Source organism: Pseudophryne corroboree, chromosome 2 (assembly GCF_028390025.1).
Source record: "Pseudophryne corroboree isolate aPseCor3 chromosome 2, aPseCor3.hap2, whole genome shotgun sequence".
In the NCBI taxonomy this organism is placed as follows: domain Eukaryota; kingdom Metazoa; phylum Chordata; class Amphibia; order Anura; family Myobatrachidae; genus Pseudophryne; species Pseudophryne corroboree.
The window spans coordinates 98630397-98650125 of NC_086445.1; the positions used below are offsets into that span (position 1 = coordinate 98630397).

Genomic DNA, 19729 nt, shown 5'->3' on the forward strand with positions numbered 1-19729 from the left:
GCTCATTTCCTTGAAAAACACAACCAAGACCCTGCTGGGTTAAAATTCATTGGGATTCAGAACATTACAGCCCATTGGAGAGGAGAAGACATTGTAAAAACATTAAAAAAGAAAGAAACCGAATGGATATACAAAATGAAGACCCTAGAACCATACGGTCTAAATATCGATATAGAGCTGAACGTCTTCCTATAACCAATCCTTATTCCTCAACCAAATGGGTCCATAACAAAAATAAAAACAAAGATAGCAGAAATATATGGTCTATCTACAATTTCCATCACATACACATACCTATACATTCATATTTTAACTTTTTTATTTTTACTTTTATCTTTATTATCTTTTATTTTCTTTTTCATTTTTATTCTATTTTATTTTATTTTTATTTTTATTTTATTTTATTTTTAATTTTCTTTATATCTTTATTTTTTATTCTTATTTTGATGTTTTATTACCTCTCTCCCCTTTTATTCCCCACTTTATCTCTCTCCCAAGAAGTGCAATTATTTTTAAGCCTAGGGAATATCTGATTAGATATTCCCTTTTTACCATGAGGTTGCCGCCGGGAACCTCACTTCCGGTTCTGGCCACTTCCCATTTTTTAAATAAAGTTATCACATATAAAAAAGAGCACAATCACAAGAACTCTATCACTTCCTTGAGAAAGAATCCACCTTTGGATTCGAAACGCGTTGGAACGATAAGGAGTAGACACAAAGGACACTGCATCTCGCCACCTCCGCCGCTAACATCCGAACTACCGGAAGTGTAGATCCGAACTTCCGGTCGCGGCAGATCGGCTTCAAACAGCGGCTAAAGCACAGTAAGTGAAAAGCAGCCAAAGCCCAGCAACAAGGCAAGACTGACTTACCAAGCTGTGAGGAACAAACACCACCAACTTTACCGGAAGCCACTCCCGGTTACGACCTCCGCAAAAAAAGAAGAAAACAACAGGGTAAGATAGGGATAGTCTTCTATTAAGAGACTGTTTTTTCCTTTCCTGAATTAGTGTCAAAAAACTCCAAAAAGCTCCAAAGGAGCTGTAAACATTGCACTGTTCTCCTTCCCTAACCCCTTCTTTTTATTTTTTTAATTTTTATTTTTTTTATTTTATTTTTATTGTTATTTTTATTTTCATTTTTTTTATTATTATTTTTTCATTATTGTTTTTTATTATTATTTTTTATTTTTCACCATTATTCTTTAATTGATACACATTGAAACTTTTTAGTTGCTACACATCACATAGAACATTAGAACAGACAGCGCTCGGTCCAAGAAAAAATCCAAATAACTCGTACGCCGATTGCTGACAAGGTGAGCGGCGGCACTAAACACTCTTTCGGAGTACACACTTGTGGGAGGGCAACTTAGGTAGAATAAAGCCAGTTTGTGCAAGGGCCTCCAAATTGCCTCTTTTTCCTGCCAGTATAAGTACGGACTGTGTGACGTGCCTACTTGGATGCGGTCACTCATATAATCCTCCACCATTCTATCAATGTTGAGAGAATCATATGCAGTGACAGTAGATGACATGTCCGTAATCGTTGTCAGGTCCTTCAGTCCGGACCAGATGTCAGCATCAGCAGTCGCTCCAGACTGCCCTGCATCACCGCCAGCGGGTGGGCTCGGAATTCTGAGCCTTTTCCTCGCACCCCCAGTTGCGGGAGAATGTGAAGGAGGAGATGTTGACAGGTCGCGTTCCGCTTGACTTGACAATTTTGTCACCAGCAGGTCTTTCAACCCCAGCAGACTTGTGTCTGCCGGAAAGAGAGATCCAAGGTAGGCTTTAAATCTAGGATCGAGCACGGTGGCCAAAATGTAGTGCTCTGATTTCAACAGATTGACCACCCGTGAATCCTTGTTAAGCGAATTAAGGGCTCCATCCACAAGTCCCACATGCCTAGCGGAATCGCTCCGTGTTAGCTCCTCCTTCAATGTCTCCAGCTTCTTCTGCAAAAGCCTGATGAGGGGAATGACCTGACTCAGGCTGGCAGTGTCTGAACTGACTTCACGTGTGGCAAGTTCAAAGGGCATCAGAACCTTGCACAACGTTGAAATCATTCTCCACTGCGCTTGAGACAGGTGCATTCCACCTACTATATCGTGCTCAATTGTATAGGCTTGAATGGCCTTTTGCTGCTCCTCCAACCTCTGAAGCATATAGAGGGTTGAATTCCACCTCGTTACCACTTCTTGCTTCAGATGATGGCAGGGCAGGTTCAGTAGTTTTTGGTGGTGCTCCAGTCTTCTGTACGTGGTGCCTGTACGCCGAAAGTGTCCCGCAATTCTTCTGGCCACCGACAGCATCTCTTGCACGCCCCTGTCGTTTTTTAAAAAATTCTGCACCACCAAATTCAAGGTATGTGCAAAACATGGGACGTGCTGGAATTTGCCCATATTTAATGCACACACAATATTGCTGGCGTTGTCCGATGCCACAAATCCACAGAAGAGTCCAATTGGGGTAAGCCATTCCGCGATGATCTTCCTCAGTTGCCGTAAGAGGTTTTCAGCTGTGTGCGTATTCTGGAAAGCGGTGATACAAAGCGTAGCCTGCCTAGGAAAGAGTTGGCGTTTGCGAGATGCTGCTACTGGTGCCGCCGCTGCTGTTCTTGCGGCGGGAGTCCATACATCTACCCAGTGGGCTGTCACAGTCATATAGTCCTGACCCTGCCCTGCTCCACTTGTCCACATGTCCATGGTTAAGTGGACATTGGGTACAACTGCATTTTTTAGGACACTGGTGAGTCTTTTTCTGACGTCCGTGTACATTCTCGGTATCGCCTGCCTAGAGAAGTGGAACCTAGATGGTATTTGGTAACGGGGGCACACTGCCTCAATAAATTGTCTAGTTCCCTGTGAACTAACGGCGGATACCGGACGCACGTCTAACACCAACATAGTTGTCAAGGCCTCAGTTATCCGCTTTGCAGCAGGATGACTGCTGTGATATTTCATCTTCCTCGCAAAGGACTGTTGAACAGTCAATTGCTTACTGGAAGTAGTACAAGTGGGCTTACGACTTCCCCTCTGGGATGACCATCGACTCCCAGCAGCAACAACAGCAGCGCCAGCAGCAGTAGGCGTTACACGCAAGGATGCATCGGAGGAATCCCAGGCAGGAGAGGACTCGTCAGAATTGCCAGTGACATGGCCTGCAGGACTATTGGCATTCCTGGGGAAGGAGGAAATTGACACTGAGGGAGTTGGTGGGGTGGTTTGCGTGAGCTTGGTTACAAGAGGAAGGGATTTACTGGTCAGTGGACTGCTTCCGCTGTCACCCAAAGTTTTTGAACTTGTCACTGACTTATTATGAATGCGCTGCAGGTGACGTATAAGGGAGGATGTTCCGAGGTGGTTAACGTCCTTACCCCTACTTATTACAGCTTGACAAAGGGAACACACGGCTTGACACCTGTTGTCCGCATTTCTGGTGAAATACCTCCACACCGAAGAGCTGATTTTTTTGGTATTTTCACCTGGCATGTCAACGGCCATATTCCTCCCACGGACAACAGGTGTCTCCCCGGGTGCCTGACTTAAACAAACCACCTCACCATCAGAATCCTCCTGGTCAATTTCCTCCCCAGCGCCAGCAACACCCATATCCTCCTCATCCTGGTGTACTTCAACACTGACATCTTCAATCTGACTATCAGGAACTGGACTGCGGGTGCTCCTTCCAGCACTTGCAGGGGGCGTGCAAATGGTGGAAGGCGCATGCTCTTCACGTCCAGTGTTGGGAAGGTCAGGCATCGCAACCGACACAATTGGACTCTCCTTGTGGATTTGGGATTTCGAAGAATGCACAGTTCTTTGCTGTGCTGCTTTTGCCAGCTTGAGTCTTTTCATTTTTCTAGCGAGAGGCTGAGTGCTTCCATCCTCATGTGAAGCTGAACCACTAGCCATGAACATAGGCCAGGGCCTCAGCCGTTCCTTGCCACTCCGTGTCGTAAATGGCATATTGGCAAGTTTACGCTTCTCCTCCGACAATTTTATTTTAGGTTTTGGAGTCCTTTTTTTTCTGATATTTGGTGTTTTGGATTTGACATGCTCTGTACTATGACATTGGGCATCGGCCTTGGCAGACGACGATGCTGGCATTTCATCGTCTCGGCCATGACTAGTGGCAGCAGCTTCAGCACGAGGTGGAAATGGATCTTGATCTTTCCCTAATTTTGGAACCTCAACATTTTTGTTCTCCATATTTTAATAGGCACAACTAAAAGGCACCTCAGGTAAACAATGGAGATGGATACTAGTATACAATTATGGACTGCCTGCCGAGTGCAGACACAGAGGTAGCCACAGCCGTGAACTACCGTACTGTACTGTGTCTGCTGCTAATATAGACTGGTTGATAAAGAGATGTCTATGTAACTATGTATGTATAAAGAAGAAAGAAAAAAAAGCCACGGTTAGGTGGTATACAATTATGGACGGACTGCCTGCCGAGTGCAGACACAGAGGTAGCCACAGCCGTGAACTACCGTACTGTACTGTGTCTGCTGCTAATAATATAGAGTGGTTGATAAAGAGATGTCGTAGTAGTATGTATGTATAAAGAAGAAAGAAAAAAAAACCACGGTTAGGTGGTATACAATTATGGACGGACTGCCTGCCGAGTGCAGACACAGAGGTAGCCACAGCCGTGAACTACCGTACTGTACTGTGTCTGCTGCTAATATAGACTGGTTGATAAAGAGATGTCTATGTAACTATGTATGTATAAAGAAGAAAGAAAAAAAAACCACGGTTAGGTGGTATACAATTATGGACGGACTGCCTGCCGAGTGCAGACACAGAGGTAGCCACAGCCGTGAACTACCGTACTGTACTGTGTCTGCTGCTAATATAGACTGGTTGATAAAGAGATGTCTATGTAACTATGTATGTATAAAGAAGAAAGAAAAAAAAACCACGGTTAGGTGGTATACAATTATGGACGGACTGCCTGCCGAGTGCAGACACAGAGGTAGCCACAGCCGTGAACTACCGTACTGTACTGTGTCTGCTGCTAATATAGACTGGTTGATAAAGAGATGTCTATGTAACTATGTATGTATAAAGAAGAAAGAAAAAAAAACCACGGTTAGGTGGTATACAATTATGGACGGACTGCCTGCCGAGTGCAGACACAGAGGTAGCCACAGCCGTGAACTACCGTACTGTACTGTGTCTGCTGCTAATATAGACTGGTTGATAAAGAGATGTCGTAGTAGTATGTATGTATAAAGAAGAAAAAAAAACCACGGTTAGGTGGTATACAATTATGGACGGACTGCCTGCCGAGTGTAGACACAGAGGTAGCCACAGCCGTGAACTACCGTACTGTGTCTGCTGCGACTGGATGATAAATGATATAAAAAATATATATATATCACTACTGCAGCCGGACAGGTATATATTATATATTATATAATGACGGACCTGCTGGACACTGTCTGTCAGCAGAATGAGTTTTATTTTTATAGAATAAAAAAAAAAACAACACACAAGTGAAGTCACACGACGAGTGTTTAACTTTTTCAGGCAATCACAATATAAGTATACTACTAACTATACTGGTGGTCAGTGTGGTCAGGTCACTGGTCAGTCACACTGGCAGTGGCACTCCTGCAGCAAAAGTGTGCACTGTTTAATTTTAATATAATATTATGTACTCCTGGCTCCTGCTATAACCTATAACTGGCACTGCAGTGCTCCCCAGTCTCCCCCACAATTATAAGCTGTGTGAGCTGAGCAGTCAGACAGATATATAATATATATAGATGATGCAGCACACTGGGCTGAGCCTGAGCAGTGCACACAGATATGGTATGTGACTGAGTCACTGTGTGTATCGCTTTTTTCAGGCAGAGAACGGATATATTAAATAAACTGCACTGTCTGGTGGTCACTCACTATATAATATTATGTACTCCTGGCTCCTGCTATAACCTATAACTGGCACTGCAGTGCTCCCCAGTCTCCCCCACAATTATAAGCTGTGTGAGCTGAGCAGTCAGACAGATATATAATATATATAGATGATGCAGCACACTGGGCTGAGCCTGAGCAGTGCACACAGATATGGTATGTGACTGAGTCACTGTGTGTATCGCTTTTTTCAGGCAGAGAACGGATATATTAAATAAACTGCACTGTCTGGTGGTCACTCACTATATAATATTATGTACTCCTGGCTCCTGCTATAACCTATAACTGGCACTGCAGTGCTCCCCAGTCTCCCCCACAATTATAAGCTGTGTGAGCTGAGCAGTCAGACAGATATATAATATATATAGATGATGCAGCACACTGGGCTGAGCCTGAGCAGTGCACACAGATATGGTATGTGACTGAGTCACTGTGTGTATCGCTTTTTTCAGGCAGAGAATGGATATATTAAATAAACTGCACTGTCTGGTGGTCACTCACTAGTAAACTCTCTGCACTCTCTACACTTCTACAGTACTCCTCCTAGTCCTAAGCTCCAGTAAATCTCTCTCTCTTATAATCTAAATGGAGAGGACGCCAGCCACGTCCTCTCCCTATCAATCTCAATGCACGTGTGAAAATGGCGGCGACGCGCGGCTCCTTATATAGAATCCGAGTCTCGCGATAGAATCCGAGCCTCGCGAGAATCCGACAGCGTCATGATGACGTTCGGGCGCGCTCGGGTTAACCGAGCAAGGCGGGAAGATCCGAGTCGCTCGGATCCGTGTAAAAAAAGCTGAAGTTCGGGCGGGTTCGGATTCCGAGGAACCGAACCCGCTCATCTCTAGTAGGGACCCCATTGTATTGCTTTGCCCAGGGCCTACTATGCTGTTAAGATGGCCCTGAGTATTACCCCAGTACATAGCTTAGGTGTCAATTCGTGAAGCAGGCAAAAAAGAGTGGAGAAATGAGTCAGTGGAGAAGTTGCCCATAGCAACCAATCAGTGTTGAGGTAACATGTATAAAATGGACCGTGGATTCTGCTGCTAATTAGTAGCAATGCAACTTCAGTCATACACGCTGACGCAAGGAGTGGAGATAAGGAGTGGGTAGAGGTACCTGAATGGTTCACACTTTGCAATCTGGACCTCCATCCTTTAGGGAGGAGCGGGGCTCTGGGAACCAACAGCGTGATGGCGTAGGTTCCCACAGCAAGCTTTCCGTATTCAGAGTTTGATGAATAAAGGTCCCCATACTAGTGTGTAGGGGTGGGGGGGCACATTGGGGCTGCAAAGCAAGCAGGAGAAATCAGTGATATCTCCAACATTACACATGTAATAGCCCCGATACTTGGATTTACAAGCTAAGTAGAAATGACTATTTTAACATTGTCACAAAACAGAGGTATTCAGTGCTCCCCAGCCGCGCTCTCTCTTACCTGCCCAGCACTCTGAGGCACTGTCTGTCATCCGATGGTCCGTCTGGCATCCTGCGCTGTCTGCCGCTGTGCTGTGTCTCCATTACCGGCACAACAAGGCCTGGCGGCCATTGTCAGTCTCCACTGCCCACTCCACGCCGGCAGTTCCCTTCAAAACCAGTCATGGACGGAGCCATGACAGTTCTGATCAGCTGACTGCCCAGGGTCCAATCAGGGACCATTTCACAGTCATGTGATCATCACCACCAATCAGCAGCAAGCCAGGGGTATAAATCCTGAATCCCAGCACAGGCAAATTGCCATTGCTTTGTTGTCTATCAACATGTTGTGAGCTCCAGATTCTCCTGTTGAATTCAAGACTAGTGCAGTTTCCATCTCCAGCACTCCCTGGCTTCCTGAGCTAACCAGTTCAGCTGCTCAGCTCAGCATCGCAGCATATCCAGATCCACTGGTTCAGGCAATCCCAGTGATCCTGAAGGGCTGCTCAGTTCATCATTGCAACAAACCCAGATTCACTGATACAGCCAATCCCAGTGATCCTGAAGAGATGTTCCTGCAACTCCATTGCAGCATTACCCAAGTTTCTGGTACAGCCTTCCCAGTATTCCTAAAGAGCTGCTCCTGCAGTCCCATTGCAGCATTACCCAATTTGCTGGTACAGCCTATCCCAAAGTTCTTGAAGAGCTGTCCCTGCAACTCCACTGCAGCATTATTCTATTCACTGGTGCAGTCTATCCCAGCGTTCCAGTAAAGCTGTTCCTGCAAATCCATTGCAGCATTTCCAGATTCACTGGTTTATCTCATCCCAGTGATAGTATATCCTCAGTGTGTTGAACTTTCCAGTTATTCTATTGCACTGGCAACTGTTCATCCCAGTGTTTCAGTTTCCCATACAGCTGGTACCACACCACCAACTCTACTCACCTGATACAGTATTCAGTCAGGTGTTCCTACATTGCCAAACTGCCACATCTGAGAATAAGTAGATCTTATATTAAGCCAGCCCAGTTCCGACCTACAATCTAAAGCCAAAACCCAGTAGCTCAACCTAGTACAGATTCACAAATAACTTCAGCCGTGACACACTTACTGTACATTAAGTGATGATGATTAGTATGTGAGTTTAACATTATTTATTATTATTTATTAACAGTTTCTAATATTGCGCAGCATATTCCGTTGCACTTTACAATTAGAACAACAGTAATAGAACAAAACTGAGTAAAAACAGACAGACATAGAGGTAGGAAGGCCCTGCTCGCAAGCTTACAATCTATAGGGAAATAGGCATTGATACACAAGGATATATGCTATCTATTGCATAATGGTCCACCAGATTGCTAGGTTCTTAATGGGTTGTATGATATGATCACCCAGCAATGTTGGCCAAGTCCTGTCATTTTGAGTGTGAACAAGTAATGCGTGTGGATGACAGACGCAGATCTTTGAGATGAGTGAAGAGATGTATGTTGGTGCAGTTTGGTTAATAGTCTTGTATGTAAGTAAAAGTATTTTATATTTAATACGGTAGAATACCGGTAACCAATGGGGGGACTGACAGAGCGGATCTGCAGACGATGAACATCTGCAGCGGCATTCAAAATGGATTGTAGTGGTGAAAGCCAATGTTTGGGAAAACCGGTCAAGAGACTATTACAAGAATCAATGTGGGAGATAATGAGAGCATGGATTAGAGTTTTTGCTCTGTCTTGTGTAAAATATTGTTGTATTTTGGATATGTTTCTTAGATGTATGTAACATGATCTTGAGACAGATTGTATGTGGGGAACAAAGGACAGTTCAGAGTCAAGAATGACACCTAGGCAGCGAGCTTGTGTGGTAGGAATGATTGCTGAGTTATCAACAGTGATAGAGATATCAGGTTGGTAACTACTATTGGCCGGTGGAAATATAATTAATTCTGTTTTGGAAATATTAAGGTTGAAGTGGCGAGAAGTCATCCAAGATTTAATGGCAGAAAGGCATTCAGTGACACGGCCCAATATAGATGGTGACAAATCTGGGGAGGATAGGTAGATTTGAGTATCATTTGCATACAGATGGTACTGAAATCCGAAAGAGTTGATTAGTTTGCCAAGAGATGTGGTATAGATAGAGAAAAGCAGAGGACCTAAGACTGAGCCTTGCGGTACTCCAACTGAGAGAGGTAGCAAAGAGGAGGTGGAATCAGAGAACCAAACACTGAAGGAGCGATTAGATAAGTAGGATGAGAACCAAGAAAGGGCTGTGTCCTGAAGACCTAGGGATTGTAGTGTTTGTATGAGAAGAGAGTGGTCAACAGTGTCAAAAGCAGCAGAGAGATCAAGGAGAATAAGTAGTGAGTAATGGCCTTTAGATGTCGCAGTGACCAAATCATTCACTACCTTACTCAGTGCTGTCTCTGTGGAGTGTTGGGTAGGAAATCCTGACTGAAGTGGGACCAGTAGGCTGTGTGAATTAAGAAAGTGTGGGATGCAAGTGTAGGCAAGTCTCTCAAGTAACTTGGAGGGGCATGGGAGCTGAGAGAGTGGACGATAGTTTGAGAGAGAGGGTCAGAGTTTTATTTTTCAGAATGGGAGTAATCACTGCATGCTTGTACAGAGAAGGAAAGATACCAGTAGACAGAGAGAGATTACAGATTTTAGTTAAACTTGGGATGAGCACAGCAGACAGAGCTTTACTAATTGGTGAGGGTTCAGAGTCAAGGGGAGAGGTAGTAGGGTAGGCAGATGAAAAGAGTGCAGATACGTTATCTTCATTTGTAGGATCAAAGGAAGAGAAGGTGTTAGAGTATTCAGGAAGGGAATCGAGCAGGTCACTGGCTGTGAAAGAGCATACCATTTCATTTCGGATCTTAACAATCTTGTCCTTGAAATAGGAATAGCAAGATCTTTCACATTGATAGTGGCTGGTGGGGGGGTGAGGGAGGGACAAGAAGTGATTTAAATGTATTAAAAAGTCGCTTGGGTTTAGAGGCTTGAGCAGAAATTAGAGATTGGAAATATGTTTGTTTGGCAGTGTCCAGAGCATTATGATGAGAGTGGTACACAGTCTTATATGTGAGAAAGTCACTTGAACTACGAGATTTTACGTGGAGTGTCATGGGTAGCTGGAGCCACTTCATCAAGTGCTGTTTCTAGAGTTTGATTAAGGTGTGATACAGCAGTCTCAGGAGAGGTGAATGTAGAAATTGGTGAGAGCAGTGGTTGCAGTGAGGTACATAGTTGTTGAAAATGAATAGCGTTAATATTTCTGCAGGTTAGAGGTGGCTTGGTAGACTTCAGGGACAATGAGATTGAAGTAATGGAGGAGAGCATGCAGGTAATAAGGTTGTGATCTGAGAGAGGGAAAGGAGTATTGGTGAGTTCAAAAACAAAGCATAGCCTGGTGAATACAAGTGGCCCTCCTGATGAGTAGGGGAGTTAGTCCATTGGGAGAGGCCAAGAGAGGAGGTTAGAGAGAGTAGTTTGGAGGCATGGGGAGATTGTGGACTGTCAATAGAGATATTGAAATCGCCCATAATGATGGTGGAGATGTCAGAGGATAAAAAGTGAGGGAGCCAAGCAGAAAAATATTCCAGAAACTTTTTGGGTTGCCCAGGTGGGCGATAGATAGCTGCAACACGCAGAGAGAAAGGAGTGAAAATCCTGATAGAGTGTACTTCAAATGATGTAGGATATTAACATATCCTAGCACAGTCCCAGGTGTATATCTATAATGGATACCAGGGGCGTGATGCGCACAGGCCCCTAGGTCAAGGGTACCCACACTGCACACCCCGAACCACAAAACAAGATTCAATGCCATGTTTTTGAGAATATCACCTGAAATATGGCAAATGTACAGAAAATAGCAAAGAGCCATCCATCTTCAGCTGGGGTGTGGGAGGGGTCACACACCAACTTGAACATGGAATCCTTCATATCTTACAATCCCACTGCATACAAGCACATGATTCATCCCCGCAGCTACTGCACGTCCGGCTTTGCATGCTGACACATGAGCTTTCTGCCTCTTGACAACGCCGCCCGGTGTGCAGAGAAATGCATTGAGGACACAGAGGACGGGATTCCTGGAGTCATCGGTGGTTGTCCATGTCACTGGTCGCTGCTACACTACTACATGGCTCCTCATTGCCGGAATCTCTCCCTAACACCCAGCGGCACTTGCACTGCTGCCCCTGCTATACACCATGCAGCGGCTATTGAGCATTCACCGAGTCGGGCTGTTACCGCCCTCGTTCCACTTATTTGAGAGCTGGGGACCGGGGGATTTATAAGTGCAGTGCAGTGATATGGAACACTAGGAGCACTGAGCCATCTATTCAGGATATCAGTCCGTGCATGTATGTAGACGTCTACTGCACACGCTACTGAATGAATTACTACTTGGGGAACATTACTGCACTACCTTCCCACACCACATTACTGCGCTACCTTCCCACACCAGATTACTACGCTACTTTCCCACACCACATTACTGCGCTACCTTCCCACACCACATTACTACGCTACCTTCCCACACCAGATTACTATGCTACATTCCCACTCCACCGTACTGTGTTACATTCCCACACCTCATTACTGCGCAACTTTCCCACTCCACCATACTGCGTTACATTCCCAGACCACATTACTTCACTACCTTCCCACACCACTGGTCTGCGATAATTTCCCACACCACCGTGCTATTTTACCCTACCACACCACCGTGCTGCATTCCCTTCTCACACCACCATACTGCGCTACCTTCCCACACCACAATACTGCGCTACCTTCACACACCACCGTACTGTGCTACCTTCCCACACCACCGTACTGCATTACCTTCCTTCACCATGTACTGCGCTACCTTCCCACACCACATTCAGGCGCTATCTTCCCACACCACACTTCATTACCTTCCCGCTCCACCATACTGCACTACCTTTCCGCACCACCATACTGCACTACCTTCCCAAACCACCGTACTGCATTTCCTTCCCACACCACATTATTGCGCTACCTTCCCACACCACATTATTGTGCTACCTTCCCGCACCACCGTAATGCATTACCTTCCCACACCACATTACTGCACTACCTTTCCTCACTACATTACTGCATTACCTTCCCGCACCACATTACTGCGCTACCTTCCTGCACCACATTACTGCATTACCTTCCCACACCACATTACCGCGCTACCTTCCCGCACCACAGTATAGCGCTACCTTCCTGCACCACGGTACTGAGCTACCCTCCCGCACCATATTACCGCATTACCTTCCCGCATCACATTACCGCGCTACCTTCCCGTGCCACATTACCGCGCTACCTTCCCGCACCACATTACCACGCTACCTTCCCGCACCACAGAATAGGGCTAGCTTCCTGCACCACTGTACTGAGTTACCTTCCCACACCACATTACTGCATTACCTTCCCGCACCACGTTACCGCGCTACCTTCCTGTACCGCATTACCGCGCTACCTTACTGGATCTCATTACCGCACTACCTTCCCGCACCACATTACAACACTACCTTTCCGCACAACATTACTGCACTACCTTCCTGCACCACATTACCGCGATACCTTACTGCACCACATTACCGCGATACCTTCCCGCACCACATTACCGCGCTACCTTCCCGCACCACATTACCGCGCTACCGTCCCGCGCCACATTACTGCACTACCTTCTCACACCACATTACCGTGCTACCATCCCACACCACATTACCACGCTACCTTCCCGCACCACATTACTGCACTACCTTCCCGCACCACATTACCACGCTACCTTCCCGCACCACATTACCACGCTACCTTCCCATACCACATTATCGCGCCACCTTCCCGCACCACATTACCTTCCTGCACCACATTACCTTCTCACACCACATAACAGCGCTACCTTTCCAAACCACCATACTGTGCTACTTTACAATGCATTACTGTTTTACCTCTCCACACACTATCACTATACTACATGATCAACATTTACAATATATAAGGGGACAATATACAGATCTTGCGCAGGACCTGTTTTTGGTTAGATCAACACAGAGAACTCGTGGACACTCGCTCAGGTTAGAGGAGAGGAGATTCCGCACAATACGGCGTAAAGGCTTTTTTACGGTAAGGATGTTACGTGTTTGGAATTCCCTGCCTGAGGGAGTTGTAATGGCCGACTCAGTCAACACCTTTAAGAATGGGTTAGATAAATTCCTAATGGATAAGGATATCCAGGGTTACGGGGCATAGTCACGCACTATGGTTATTATAAAAAAAAAGGGGTAAAACGTAACGGCAGTCATCAACTTCAGTCAAAATTTTATACAAAATAATTGTGCATAGGAGACCACAAATAGGTTGAACTCGATGGACAATTGTCTTTTTTCAACCTTGGATACTATGTTACTATGTTACATTACCATACTACTTCACTGCACTGCGTCCCCACAATACAAACAGTCAGTAACAGCACTATACTAGCTTCCTACTCTTACTGACCTCAGGGACTGAGATCCACCCGCTGCTGCTGCTGCTGCTGGACAGTGGATTCGACCATGGCCTGCCTGACTGGGAGACTTCACCCGGAGATCCATCTCTCCTGTTCCTGGCAGTTGTCCTCTGCCTGCACCTTACTGCAGGTGCGAGGGTGAGGGTGCTCGCTGAGCTCTTCTCTCCCCTGGGGCTGTGTCTATGCTCCCTTCGTGATCAGGACTTGGAAGTGACATAACGAGAGGGCAGGAGAGAACTTTCGCCCTTACAGCACCTAAATGTTTTCTCCGTTCTCCGTTCGTTTGAGGTTATTTTGGTTTCTCTATGCACCATTGGACCCACGCGGGCTCGCTTCGCTCGCCACGCTTCGGGCTCGGTGTCTCGCTCCGCTTGCCACAGCAAGGCCGAAACTAGGATTTTCATCACCCGGGGCAAAGCGGTAATTTGTCACCACCCAAAAAAAAAAAAAAAAAAAAACATGCAAACAAACAAACACTGTCAGACTAAAATAATCCTATTATTAAAAAATTTGAAAAAAAGGGGATACTATTGGACAATATTCCCCTATGTGCCCCAAATGCCCTAAGCGTCACATGCGCCCCCAGCAAGGTGTTCCACTACATGCCCCCCTGTGTGTCCCCATACATTGCACTATATCACTGCACTACATTCCCATATCCACTGCATTACAACACTCATACAACATCCCCTGCATGCTGAACTACATCACTACACTACAGCGTATCTTCTCAACGGTGTGTAGGCGGCGGTATGTTATCGGTCGGTGCTGGCCAGGCAGCCGGGATCATAGCCTGCTTAAAAACACAGCACCAACAGCTCACCTCTATAGCTTGCACAGTTCACTGCATGCTAGTTGCAGCACTGCATGGCAAAGACGAGAGTTTAAGACAATAGCCGGCATAGGAGAGATCCCAGGAACTGGAGCTCAACTGCACAGCGTCTGAGCCAACTGTGGGCAGACAGGTGGGTCAGAGACATTGCCCCGGGAGCAGTCTGCTGTCTCACTGGAGCAGCACAGCACTGCTGGTTAAAAAAAAAAAACCCCGTTCCTCTGTAACTCCATGGCACCACCTCAATTTCTGCACCCAGGGCGCATGCCCCCCTAGCGCCCCCCCCTTGTCCTGGGGCTGGGCGGGGCTAGCCGGACGTCTCAGCCTACTCACAGTGAGTGCAGCAGCAGGACGGGAGGTGCCAGCCACACAGCATCCATTCCGAGCATGTTGGTGTTGGTCTCTCCACCAGGGGAGGCGGGCGCAGAGTGGGTGAGATTAGGTGAGCACGAGGGCAGGCAGTACTCTGAGGCTGGCTGACACTGCTAGTTACAGCAGCTAGTTGCGCTGCACGGGTGTCAGATTGCAGAGGATCCTCTGGGCCTATTTTCATTGGGGGCTTGGAGCTGCAGCTCCATCCGCCCCTTTGTTAATCCGGCTCTGATGACTGGACAGCGGATTCAGCACTGGATCCGACATCCAATCACAGCTGCCTCGCTGACATGGGGGTGGTGTCCCTGTCAGCAAGACACCTGTTTACAGCATTTTTTTAATGGGCTTTTAAAGCCCAGTGCTTGGCTCCAAACAACTTGGAATGACCCCCTATGTGTCTTTTAATTTATTGTTTATATGCTGTTTCATAAATTGTGATTTAATTTATCAATGTTTAAGTGCTACCTAGTAAAAACGTTTTCTTTCTGGGCTTAGCAAATAGAAGAGGCTGGCTACCTGGGTGGCTGCTGATCTGCATTTGGGAATTCATACTTGCCTACACAGCGCCAACACACCTTACCTTTTTTCCTGACACATGAGCTTTGATGGAGTGCAGTAATCCTGGATTTACATGTGACATTATTGCTCATTGAAGGTTGCAGTGACTGAGCATTTGGCGATGATCCATCTTTGTTGGAGAATTGGTATTTCATACACCATTAATCATATTCTGGTGATAAGAATGCCATGTTCCCTGTAATTGTCTTGTATAGAGCAGAGATGTTGTGGTTTGGTAGCTGCCACTTCTGTAAGGGAATTTCTTGTGAGTATACGGTTCTGCACCAAGAAGACCCAGCTGTTCTTAGCAGGGGACACGGCATAAGCACAGTCTGCTGTTGATTACGGGCGATATCTGTGCCAATTGGGGCAAAGTTTATTCTGCCTCCATACTTACACATCTCTTTTCCAGAGTATTGAAACCGGAGAGGACTGTATAAATCTTCCACAGCTCTGCTTCAGTATTTGTGTTGTGGACATACAGGGGCTGAATCGGAGTCTGCGCAGCAAGATCTGTGTGTGCATCTTTTGCTGCATTCCAGTCTGCGACTTTATACTAATATTAGTATAAGCCCTTCCCGGTGCACATCCTTGTGTCCCAATCTGCAAAGACTGTTACCCCCTCTTTGTCTGTCTGTAGACGCTACAATCCTGCTTTAGATGCAACCATCGGATGCACCATTGAAACTTGCGCCGGCCCCATGGTAGATGCAGACTCTCAGTCAGCGTATGGCCTCCAAAATAAGCAATGAAGTATCTGAGTTAATACCAGTTCTGCGACTTGCCCACGGCACTGCCATAATGCATCCATAAGATCATATATCTCAGTGGGAGAGTCAATGCTTTTGGTAAGGGATTTTTAAGAAACGTTGGTAAAAAAAGAAAAAAAAAGATAAGGGGTCTGTTTATTACCACTTAACAACATTTTTTCCCCCACAAAACCGCTCAGAAGTTGATTTTTTTAAAATTACTTATTAAAGTTTAAAAAGTTTTGCACCACCCATTGACAACCCTTCCACACCCCCTTAGTAGTAGCAATAGTACCCTTCCCCCCTTTAAACAAAATTATTTTGGTGCCTTCCCCCCACTTATGGCCAATAAATATATATATATTTTTATTATTTTAACACCTCCTCATTGGCGTTTCTATAATAAGTGCAATGTGTGCAGTGCACACGGGCCCAGGGAGGCCCACACCGCACATATTTGTAAATACTTACCCTTCCGTAGTCCTGCATCGGGTGAACAATGGGCGCTGTGGAAGCCGGGTGGCCTGCGGATGCCTGGGGACAGCTGTTCGCATGTGATGCGACCAAGCAACGTAACGGACTCTTGCTTCAGGCAAGTGGTTAATAGCTTTAACCCATTTACAGGCACTTACCATGGACATCTGTGTGGGTAGCAGAATTTGGCAATTTATCAAACCATGGCATCCCCTTTACTTGTTATTGGGTTCCAGCGATATGTTTGTCTGATATACAGTACTTGTCTGGATATATACATGGTCAATCCTGTTAATTAAGGCAGCATGGACTTCCATACTCACTGACAAGGGCGTAGCTACAATAGGTGCAGGGAGTGCAGCTGCTATGGGGCCCAGAGCTGAGAGGGGCCAACCTTCCCTGTCAAAGTTATATAAATTTTTCGCCATTGAGTGGTACGTAGGGGTCCTTTCAAACTTTTTCCTTGGGGCCTGCAATATATCTAGGTATGCCCCTGGACCTGCTCATTGTAGTGTGGTATAAAATGAACTGGAGGGCATTTTAATGTTATATAATACGAACCGGGGCACTGTAATGAGGCACAATATGAACGGGGAGCACTACTGTATATATCATAATGTGAATTTGGGGTACTGTGTGGCATAATATGTACTGGCAGCTCTGAAATGTGACATAGGGTGAACTGAAGCACTACTGCATAACATTAAATAATACCCCTTTTCCACTAGCTGTTTTTACCCGTGTTTTTGCACGGGGGCGCGCATCGACACAGATTTTTAGTAGGTGGAAACGGGTCAACACGGGTTGAGTGACCCGGGAATCCAACCCGGCTATTTACCTGGGTAGAACACGGTAATGACACGGATAGCGGTGCAATGAGCTAGGGCACTATTATAGGGCATAAAATTAACAACTGCTGCAGAGAGGTGTCTCTAGAAGCATTGGGACGGGGGCCCTTCAAAATGTTGGGGCCCACAAAGATCTGGCTACGCCTCTGCTCACTGACATAGAGGGTGCAATTAAATTCACTGTGATGTGCCACTGTACATCAGAGGGATGTTTAGCTGTGCAAATGATCATTAAAGCCAATCTCCATTCATTTTCCTGCAAATCTCTATGGGTGCAAAGAAAACTGAGCTAAAATGTTGTTTGCAGATTGCTTTCACCTGACTATTCTAGTAGCACTTTGAGCTGAATTGAATTGCCCTCATAAAGTTCTCATTAGTGTACTTTATGCTGTCAGACTAATCTCTCCAAGCCTCTGTCCAGGGCCATAGCAGTGTGATAATTCGCTGTGTCCCACCCCCGCCCCTGAACATAGATGCCATGATGTCATGAAGAGGTGGTGGGACCAGAAACAAGCTGAGTACGCTCCAGTGCTGAGGCTGGTCTCTAGGCTGCAGGCTGAGGCTGGTCTCTAGGCTGCAGGCTGAGGCTGGTCTCTAGGCTGCAGGCTGAGGCTGGTCTCTAGGCTGAGGCTGGTCTCTAGGCTGCAGGGTGCTTCCATGCACCCTGGAAGCAAATGCAGGTACCACAGGGGGGATGCAGTCAATTTACCTACAATCAAAATCCTGATGGTCAAAATCCCACCAATCATTGACCGATGGTCAAAATACCGACATGGTCAAAATATCAACATTTAAAATACAGAAAAGGTCAAAATACTGACATTTAAAATGTCGACAGGTCAAAAAGTCAACATGAGTTTTTCATGATTTTTTAATTGAAACCAACTTGTTCATACTTTATAATCCCAGTGGACCTGGATGGGGCAATATAATAGTGTGCCCAAAGCATGGCGAGTGCAGCGAGTCATGTGAGGGGACGCAGTACACTTATATTGTGTCCATGTCGACCTATGTCAACATGCACACACAAAAACAATGAAAAACTTGACTTTTTTGACCTGTCGGCATTTTAAACGTCTGTATTTTGACCTTGTCAGTATTTTAAATGTCGTTATTTTCACCTTGTCGGTATTTTGGCCTTGTCAGTATTTTGACCATCGGTCAATAGTTGTCGGGATTTTGACTGTTGGGATTTTGATTGTAGGTATTTCATACTAAACCCGTCACTGGGCAGCTACGGTGATATTATTAGGCCCTGTCCCCTTTGAGGTGGCATCGCTCACCAGCAACCCTGCCACTGTCTACAATCAAGATCTTTTGAACACTTCCTATATCAATTTACAATGCTTAATTGGTGGTCATATATTCTATGTACAATGTGGTTTGTAGACTGTACAAGGGACAGAAAGGTGGTCATAATGACATCTGTATCCACCTCAGTTTTTATTCATCCATTTAAATATCCATAGATGAAGCACTTTTTTTTTTCCCTTCAAGATATTGTGATCCCTGAAGCTCAGCAGGTAAACATGTGCATAACTCTACAATTTGGTGGGACGGTCCCATTTCGCAAATCTCAAAAGGGGTTTTGGTGTTTCAGGGACACAGGGGGTTATTCAGAGATGGAGGCAGATCGCTGCATACACAGCAATATATGTGTCCATCTACTCACATTCTGAGGGCCGCCCAGCACAGGGCAAGGCTGCCCAGCATGTGTGGCACCACCTCATTATGCATCTGCAATTTAATTATGGATGCATCAAATTAAGGTCGACCCCTGCAGGCGCAGCCTGGCTGTGCTGTCAGGCGGTCTGCCAGCATTTTTTTTTAATCGTGGCGGCTGCATGTGATGTCATGCAGCCACCCTGAAAACGGCTCCGTTTGGCTCGCCATACCTGCAAAACGCCATGTTGCTGCCCCCCGAACGCCCATCGCTGTCAATCACCGTACGGCGGCAAGGTGTAGGGTCACGTACTGCGGTCTGTGCATATGCGCAGAGCCGCCAAATGCAGCCCCTGCGTACAGA

General features: G+C 46.0%; 1 protein-coding gene across 1 annotated transcript in view; it reads right to left on the reverse strand.

Moving 5' to 3' along the window:
- PDGFD (platelet derived growth factor D) overlaps window positions 1-15951 on the reverse strand; it is a 451533-nt gene extending 435582 nt beyond the window's left edge. The window contains exon 1 of the mRNA XM_063951547.1: window positions 15655-15951. Coding sequence (XP_063807617.1) covers window positions 15655-15787 — 133 coding nt within the window. The 5' untranslated portion in view covers window positions 15788-15951. The remainder of the gene's footprint in view (window positions 1-15654) is intronic.
- Window positions 15952-19729: the final 3778 nt, after the last annotated feature.